General features: G+C 47.1%; 1 protein-coding gene across 1 annotated transcript in view; it reads left to right on the top strand.

Annotated features, from left to right (window-relative positions):
- gcm2 (glial cells missing transcription factor 2) overlaps positions 1 to 6,448 on the top strand; it is a gene marked incomplete at its 3' end in the record, with an annotated part of 12,009 nt that extends 5,561 nt beyond the window's left edge. Inside the window, exons 3-9 of the mRNA XM_079531896.1 lie at positions 1 to 120; positions 693 to 805; positions 1,202 to 1,327; positions 2,120 to 2,376; positions 4,508 to 4,787; positions 5,069 to 5,107; positions 6,146 to 6,448. The exon at positions 1 to 120 is cut by the window's left edge and continues 69 nt beyond it. Of these exons, the coding sequence (XP_079388022.1) occupies positions 1 to 120; positions 693 to 805; positions 1,202 to 1,327; positions 2,120 to 2,376; positions 4,508 to 4,787; positions 5,069 to 5,107; positions 6,146 to 6,448 (1,238 nt within the window). The remainder of the gene's footprint in view (positions 121 to 692; positions 806 to 1,201; positions 1,328 to 2,119; positions 2,377 to 4,507; positions 4,788 to 5,068; positions 5,108 to 6,145) is intronic.
- Positions 6,449 to 9,597: the final 3,149 nt, after the last annotated feature.

Genomic DNA, 9,597 nt, shown 5'->3' with positions numbered 1-9,597 from the left:
AGATCCTGAAGAAGTCGTGTCTGGGCGTCGTCGTGTGTTCCAGAAACTGTTCTTTACAAGACGGAACCAAGCTAACGCTAAGGCCCGCTATCTGTGACAAGGCCCGGCAGAAACAACAGAGTAATACTACCTTATATACTACTAATACACTATATAAATATATATATATACTACTATATACTATACTAACTGTTCTTTACAAGATGGAACCAAGCTAACGCTAAGGCCCGCTATCTGTGACAAGGCCTGTGGCAGTACAACATAACATAGTAATACCACCTTATATACTACTACTGATACACTACTAGTATAGTACCAGTATAAGACGCCTAAGGGCGTCTTATACTGGTTTTTATTTTGTATGTATTTTGTATTTTTCTCACTGGTTTGGGGAATTTCATGGTGATGGTCAATGGGGATTTAGACCTCGAATTTAGGTCGTGTGCACGCATCCGCCTCGTTGACAGCAGACTGCTGGGCGAGAGCTGGCGCTTTGGCACGGGGGGGTCAGATCAACATATGGAATGAATTCTGTACTGGCCATAAATGGAGAGAGCGTATCCCTGGCTGGCTGGCTGGCTGACTGACTGACTGACTGACTGACTGACTGACTGACTGACAAAAATGTACGATTTCATAGTAAATGCGACCTGCAGTCGCTAATAATAATAATAATAATAATATCTTTACAGAGAAGCTATGTCCCAGCTGTAACTCATCATTAGAGCTGTTAGCATGCAGAGGACACAGTGGATATCCTGTCACCAACTTCTGGAGAATTGACGGAAAAGCCATTTTCTTTCAGGTACGAATACTAATTAATGTAATATATTATATATACTAATGTGGCGGCGGTGGCTCAGGGGTAGAGTGCCTGGATGGTAACCGTAAGGTTGCCAGTTCGAACCCGGGCTCCCGCAGAGTTACTGTCGAAGTGTCCTTGAGCAAGACACTGAACCCCTAATTGCTCCCGATGTGCTAGTTGGTGCCTTGCATGGTTTCCGCTGCCATCGGTGTATGTATGTGTGTGTGAATGGGTGAATGTAATGCACAATCTCTGTAAAGTGCCTTGGATAAAGGCGCTATATAAATGCACCATTTACCATTTTACCATTTAATGTAATCTAAGGCTAAAGGAGTCCACGGCCTCCCAGACCAGAGTCTACTGTAATAATGATGATAATAATGTTTAACCCTTTAGAGTAAAGGAGTCCACGACCATCCCAGACCAGAGTCTAAAGCAGAAACTGAAGCGCGGCGGTCGGCTGTGAAGAGAAGAATCACTTCTCCACCGTTCACCCCCAAGAGACGCCTGCTGGACACCGAGGTTATTACACCTATTATTATTATTATTAGGGCCACTATAGTTCCACACTCACTCCAGAGGGCCACTATAGTTCCACACTCACTCCAGAGGGCCATGCACTATAGTTCCACACTCACTCCAGCGGGCCACTATAGTTCCACACTCACTCCAGAGGGCCACTATAGTTCCACACTCACTCCAGAGGGCCACTATAGTTCCACACTCACTCCAGCGGGCCACTATAGTTCCACACTCACTCCAGAGGGCCTCTATAGTTCCACACTCACTCCAGAGGGCCACTATAGTTCCACACTCACTCCAGCGGGCCACTATAGTTCCACACTCACTCCAGCGGGCCACTATAGTTCCACACTCACTCCAGAGGGCCTCTATAGTTCCACACTCACTCCAGAGGGCCACTATAGTTCCACACTCACTCCAGCGGGCCACTATAGTTCCACACTCACTCCAGAGGGCCACTATAGTTCCACACTCACTCCAGCGGGCCACTATAGTTCCACACTCACTCCAGAGGGCCACTATAGTTCCACACTCACTCCAGAGGGCCTCTATAGTTCCACACTCACTCCAGCGGGCCACTATAGTTCCACACTCACTCCAGAGGGCCTCTATAGTTCCACACTCACTCCAGAGGGCCACTATAGTCCCACACTCACTGCTTCATTGTTTATTGTGAGTGAGAGTGTGTTGGTCGCAGAGTGGATGATATAGAAGAGCTACTGGACACACATACTGGTCCTTTGACTAAAACCACATAAAAATGAATACTGTCTGTTGATTGGTTGTTTTCAGGGTCGCTATGAGCTCGGCTCCTCCCTCCTGTCATGTGACCCTGTGACGGACAGGTTCTCCATCATGGAGTCCCAGTTCCCTCTGCAGGGACAGCATTTCCCAGCATTCCAGAGTCCTGAACCATACTACACTTCCCATCATGCTCTGGGGGAGCAGAAAACCAGAGACCCCAGACTGTACGTTACAGCGCGGCCCGGTTGCCATGGATACGACTTCCCATACCTCGGAGGATACCCTGAAAATACTGCTGATCCAAGGTAATGTTTAGAAGTAAACTGTTTATCAGCTTTTAGTGTCCGTCCACAAACTTTGTCCTACACAAACATCGACAATGAATGTTGAACTTTACGTCATATAGCTGAGCAAATAGACATATAGTGTCTATTTTATTCCCTGAATCCAAAGGAAAGTACGCACATCTCTAAAAAAAACCTTCAGGTGCTGAACAAAAAGATACGTACAGGAGAAGGAGAGAATGTTCGCACACTGATAATTAAGAGCGCCCCTCACTTCACACAGGTGTGATTCTTCCATCCAATATCAGTGTTGGAACTAACTTTAAGTTACTTTACATAACGAAACTGTAACTTGTAACGTAACTCTTTATATTTTCCCATTCAGTAACGCCATTATCGTTAGGGGAGAACGGGGTAAGATGAACCACTTTTTGCTTAAGTTGTCCTGGATGCAAGGCAACATTAGATGGCAGTAAAATCTAATGATCTACCCATATTTCAGGATGTCTTCTATCGATTGAAATGATGAGTAAACATCTATGACAAAGGGCCATGAAAATATGACCTTTTTTTTTTAAAGTGGTCATGTGGCTCAATTTGCCCCAGGTAAGGGGTAAGTTGATCCAAGTCGAGGGGTAAGTTGAACCACATGATATTTTAATGTTAAAAGCTTAAACTTGAACAGATAATGTATTCACTTATCGATAATAATATAATAACAGTTTTCCCTTTTGCAAATAGTCTTATTTATTTGTTTATTTATTATTTAAACAATATTAAGACAATTAAATAACGTTTGTTATTCAGAACCTTATATTTGCAATATTGTTAATACAATATTGCAAACTTCTCTTAAACGAGTATGTACATGCAAATTAAAGGTCATTCAGTATAATTTGAGTAGCAAAGACCTAATAAAAAAAAATATGAATAGTGATTCCCATTGACTCAATTTACCCCCGGACATTGGTTCATTTTACCCCAGCCACCATTTTAGAAAACAATGACTAGAATAAGCTACTTCAGACAATTTCAGAAATTTTACCTTGACATACAAAAAACTGTTTTTTGTGTAAAAGAATGTTTTCTACTTTCCCCATGTGCTTCCCAACTTCACAGCCAGGTGTAAATGATGGATGCTTACTATAGGTCACATGGAAAACACAGTTTTCTAGTTTTCTAGATAAAGGGGGTGGTTCAACATACCCGCTGGCTCATCTTACCCCGTTCTCCCCTACTGTGTTTTCAATGGGTGAGTTAGTAGTTACCCACGTTATGTAATGTAATCCAAAAGAACCGTCTCCTTCTCCTGCCAGTGTGGAGTCTGTCATGTAAACTGACATGGTGGAGTCTGTCATGTAAACTGACATGGTGGAGTCTGTCATGTAAACTGACATGGTGGAGTCTGTCATGTAAACTGACATGGTGGAGTCTGTCATGTAAACTGACATGGTGGAGTCTGTCATGTAAACTGCCATGGTGGAGTCTGTCATGTAAACTGACATGGTGGAGTCTGTCATGTAAACTGACACGGTGCGCTGAGTGCGCTCCCAGAGTGAAACACATTCCACATGTGAAAGAGAAAGTGGCTTCCACAGGGCATCATGTCATCATAATGATGATGATTGGTCAACATAGGGTAACATAGGGTAGTTACTTTATGATGATTGGTCAACATAGGGTAACATAGGGTAATTACTTTAGCCCTGTCTGTGCATGGGCAGGGCATCAGTATTATATCCATATCAATAGACTGGATATTGTCTGTGATTTTGGATATTGTACTTATTGGCTAAGTGTTCTGTGTTTTAGAGTAGAGTAAAACAAACCACAACTGGACCAGTGACATTAGGGAATATTATTTTTCCTTGAAAACAATGTGTCTGAATTGGAAAATCTTATATACATATTTTCTTTAAACCTTTATTTAGTATAAAGTAATTAGTTACTTTTTCAGACTAGTAACTATAACTATAACTAATTACTTTTTAAAAGTAACTTGAACAACACTGTCTAATAGTACTTATACAAATACCCTGAAAGTACTACTGACAGACAGACAGACAGACAGACAGACAGACAGACAGACAGACAGACAGACAGACAGACAGACAGACAGACAGACAAATTTAACCCTGCATCTCCCTGTCAGGACCTTTGGGACGTCATGCTCCTCTTCGTCGGCCCCTCTCTGCTCCTCTTCCTCCTCCTACGACCCCCAGGGGTCAGGGGTCAAGCCCCCCCCTCCCCCCCACCCCGGGTGGAAACAGCTGCTGAAGTCCGGCGCCCCCTACGGGGAGCTCCCTGCTACTGCCAACCACCACTACTACACCCCAGAATACAGCTGTCGCTACCCAGCGCACCCTACGAACCCCCCTGGGGGATCCCCCCACCCTTCAGCCCTGCAGACCATCATTACTACCACTACCAAGGTAACTACTACACCCTGAAGGTAACATTTACACCCTAACCCACCACTACTACACCCCAGAATACAGCTGTCGCTACCCAGCGCACCCTGCCAACCCTCCTGAGTCTCCTGCTGCCCTGCAGACTATCATTACCACCACCACTAAGGTAACATTTACACCCTGCCAACCCCCCCCCCGCGGCCCTTCAGACTTGGCCTAAAGCTTCCTGTCCTAAACCTTCCTCTCCTAAAGCTTCTGTTGTCCTATAGATCTTGTTCTAAACCTCCTGTCTCATCTTCCAGGTCTCGTACCAACACTGTCCCAAGCCCCCGTCCTACCAGGTCTGTCCCACGGCCCCTGGCTGTCCCACGGCCCCTGTCTGTCCCACGGCCCCTGGCTGTCCCACGGCCCCTGGCTGTCCCACGGCCCCTGGCTGTCCAACGGCCCCTGGCTGTCCCACGGCCCCTGGCTGTCCCACGGCCCCTGGCTGTCCCACGGCCTCTGGCTGTCCCACGGCCCCTGGCTGTCCCACGGCCCCTGGCTGTCCCACGGCCTCTGGCTGTCCCACGGCCCCTGGCTGTCCCACGGCCCCTGGCTGTCCCACGGCCCCTGGCTGTCCCACGGCCCCTGGCTGTCCCACGGCCCCTGGCTGTCCCACGGCCTCTGGCTGTCCAACGGCCCCTGGCTGTCCCACGGCCTCTGGCTGTCCCACGGCCCCTGGCTGTCCCACGGCCCCTGGCTGTCCCACGGCCCCTGGCTGTCCCACGGCCCCTGGCTGTCCCACGGCCCCTGGCTGTCCCACGGCCTCTGGCTGTCCCACGGCCCCTGGCTGTCCCACGGCCCCTGGCTGTCCCACGGCCCCTGGCTGTCCCACGGCCCCTGGCTGTCCCACGGCCTCTGGCTGTCCAACGGCCCCTGGCTGTCCCACGGCCTCTGGCTGTCCAACGGCCCCTGGCTGTCCCACGGCCCCTGGCTGTCCCACGGCCCCTGGCTGTCCCACGGCCCCTGGCTGTCCCACGGCCTCTGGCTGTCCAACGGCCCCTGGCTGTCCCACGGCCTCTGGCTGTCCAACGGCCCCTGGCTGTCCCACGGCCCCTGGCTGTCCCACGGCCCCTGGCTGTCCCACGGCCCCTGGCTGTCCCACGGCCCCTGGCTGTCCCACGGCCTCTGGCTGTCCAACGGCCCCTGGCTGTCCCACGGCCTCTGGCTGTCCAACGGCCCCTGGCTGTCCCACGGCCTTTGGCTGTCCAACGGCCCCTGGCTGTCCCACGGCCTCTGGCTGTCCAACGGCCCCTGGCTGTCCCACTGCCTCCTCTAAAACTCCTCTCTGTGTCTTCCAGGTCTCGTACCAGCACTGTCCCAAGCCCCCGTCCTACCAGGCCTGTCCCACGGCCCCTGGCTGTCCCACGGCCCCCTCGGCCTCCTCTAAGCCTCCCTGCTCTTCTTCTCTCTTGGACGAAGCCTCCTCTTCCTCGCCGTACTCGACGGAGATGAAGATGACATCGCCGGACATGAAGATGACATCGCCGGACATGAAGATGACATCATCGTCAGATGACTCGGGGTCAGGGGTCATAAAGTCTCTGTCCTTCCAGCCAGAGAACGTCTCGACCAAACCGGAGAGAGTCGAGCCTTATGACTATCGATACAGTTACCCTAACTACAGATATGATGAATATTAATTAATATTACAGTTAAGATATGATGAATATTAATTAATATTACAGTTATCCTAACTACAGATATGATGAATATTAATTCATATTATAGTTACCCTAACTATAGATATGATGAATATTAATATGGTATATATAGTTACCCTAACTACAGATACGAGCATTAATATTAATTAATATTACAGTTATCCTATAACTACAGATATGATGAGGTCACCCCTCCCCCCCCTCTCTGTAAGACAGGTCTGTGATGCTTTAATTGATTTAGAGAGAGCACTAACGAGCACAGAACGAGTTTGACCCTAGACATACCTTCCTATCATTCTAATAGCGGCCGTTTTGAACTCCTTCCTATCATTCTAATAGCGGCCGTTTTTAACTCCTTCCTATCATTCTAATAGCGGCCGTTTTGAACTCCTTCCTATCATTCTAATAGCTAGGTTGTTTTGAACTCCTTCCTATCATTCTAATAGCGGCCGTTTTGAACTCCTTCCTATCATTCTAATAGCTAGGTTGTTTTGAACTCCTTCCTATCATTCTAATAGCGGCCGTTTTGAACTCCACGGACCAGGGCCTCTAACACAGTGCCGTGGTTGAGCCCACTACGTCAGCCATTTTCTTTGTAGTTTTCTTTCATTGAACAAGCACTCCAACGCAGGTCAAAGGAACTACAACACATGCTGCGTGGCACCGCCCACAACCATGCAAGGCATGATGGGAAATGAAGTAGTACATATACCCTAATTATAGATTACTACAACGCTTCTGGTACAAATTGTAGATATAATGACTTCTAGTACTTCTGTCTACTTACCATGTCTGTAATGTATATGTATTTACCATGTCTGTAATGTATATGTATTTACCATGTCTGTAATGTATATGTATTTACCATGTCTGTAATGTATATGTATTTACCATGTCTGTAATGTATTGTGTGTATGTATATTTACATGTATCTAAACTGATGTTTGCTTAGATTCAAACTGTACTTCACATTTCATTGAAGATTATTAAATGTTCATAGATTGATTTTAGTTTGAATTTGCATTTCATTTTAGTGTAATTTCCTGAAGCTTTTCCCCAACTAGTGAACATTGTTTCTATGTGATCTTAACTAGTTGTTAGTAAGGTGAGGATCTACTAACTAAGAGATCTACTGAGGTCTGAGAGATCTACGGAGAGGTATGAGAGATCTACTGGGAGGTCTGACAGATCTACTGAGAGGTCTGAGAGATCTGGGAGGTCTGAGAGATCTACTGGGAGGTCTGACAGATCTACTGAGAGGTCTGAGAGATCTACTGGGAGGTCTGAGAGATCTACTGAGAGACTTAATAACTTCTAAAGGAGACGAGGAGTCAAGGACAATGATCTAAGGAGAGGATGTAAGGAGACAAGGAGTCAAGCAGAGGATGTATATACGTTTAAAAGTGTGTTTGTATTTAAACTGTATTTAACATAAACTGTTCAAAATCTGATTCATAAAGTGCATCAGTTAAATGTAGTGTCTGTTACTTGTTATGTGGTGTGTATGTTACTGTCCCAGACTTCTATTAACTAACTCCACCACCTCTCCCCCTCTCAAACTGTCTGCTAAAGCAGCTAACTCCACCACCTCTCCCCCTCTCAAACTGTCTGCTAAAGCAGCTAACTCCACCACCTCTCCCCCTCTCAAACTGTCTGCTAAAGCAGCTAACTCCACCACCTCTCCCCCTCTCAAACTGTCTGCTAAAGCAGCTAACTCCACCACCTCTCCCCCTCTCAAACTGTCTGCTAAAGCAGCTAACTCCACCACCTCTCCCCCTCTCAAACTGTCTGCTAAAGCAGCTAACCCCACCACCTATCCCCCGCTCAAACTGTCTGCTATAATGCAGCTAACCCCACCCCCTCTCAAACTGTCTGCTAAAGCAGCTAACTCCACCACCTCTCCCCCTCTCAAACTGTCTGCTAAAGCAGCTAACTCCACCACCTCTCCCCCTCTCAAACTGTCTGCTATAAAGCAGCTAACTCCACCACCTCTCCCCTTCTCAAACTGTCTGCAGCTAAAGCAACTAACTCCACACCCTCTCCCCCTCTCAAACTGTCTGCTATAAAGCAGCTAACTCCACCACCTCTCCCCCTCTCAAACTGTTTGCTAAAGCAGCTAACTCCACCACCTCTCCCCCTCTCAAACTGTCTGCTAAAGCAGCTAACTCCACCACCTCTCCCCCTCTCAAACTGTCTGCTAAAGCAGCTAACCCCACCACCTATCCCCCGCTCAAACTGTCTGCTATAATGCAGCTAACCCCACCCCCTCTCAAACTGTCTGCTAAAGCAGCTAACTCCACCACCTGTCCCCCTCTCAAACTGTCTGCTAAAGCAGCTAACTCCACCACCTCTCCCCCTCTCAAACTGTCTGCTATAAAGCAGCTAACTCCACCACCTCTCCCCTTCTCAAACTGTCTGCAGCTAAAGCAACTAACTCCACACCCTCTCCCCCTCTCAAACTGTCTGCTATAAAGCAGCTAACTCCACCACCTCTCCCCCTCTCAAACTGTCTGCAGCTAAAGCAACTAACTCCACACCCTCTCCACCTCTCAAACTGTCTGCTATAAAGCGTCTAAACTCATCTAACTAACTCAGCTATAAAGCAGCTAACTCCACCACCTCTCAAGTCATTGACAGATGTTTGTTAGTAAACTCTAAAATACCGTCAGCAGGTCTAGCTCTGATTCTTCTCCTCGTCCTCATCTGATCTTTTGTAAAGGAAACAAAATTAATATGCATGAGAATCACTGATTTATATCATGCCCGGATAGCCATTATACAACGCAGTGTCACACTAAAGATCAACATCACTTTCATTGATTGATTGATTGACTGAACATTATATTTCACAGTACATTTCATTGTATTTCACAGTATGTAGAATGGGTACATTTCATTGTATTTCACAGTATGTAGAATGGGTACATTTCATCATATTTCACAGTATGTAGAATGGGTTCATTACATTATATATAGTTAGTTGTAGTTGTAGTTATATAGTTGTAGTTACTTGCGCAAGCAGAGCGTGCAAGTAATGTTATCAGTCAGGTGCTACGATGCGCGTGTCCGGGGCCAGCACATGTTATGACGTCATATGCTGGCACGAAGCTGACCGTGCAGGTATGTTT

The sequence above is a fragment of the Electrona antarctica genome, assembly GCF_951216825.1.
Source record: "Electrona antarctica genome assembly, contig: scaffold_352, whole genome shotgun sequence".
Classification (NCBI taxonomy): domain Eukaryota; kingdom Metazoa; phylum Chordata; class Actinopteri; order Myctophiformes; family Myctophidae; genus Electrona; species Electrona antarctica.
This window is presented reverse-complemented; position numbering and strand designations above follow the sequence as displayed.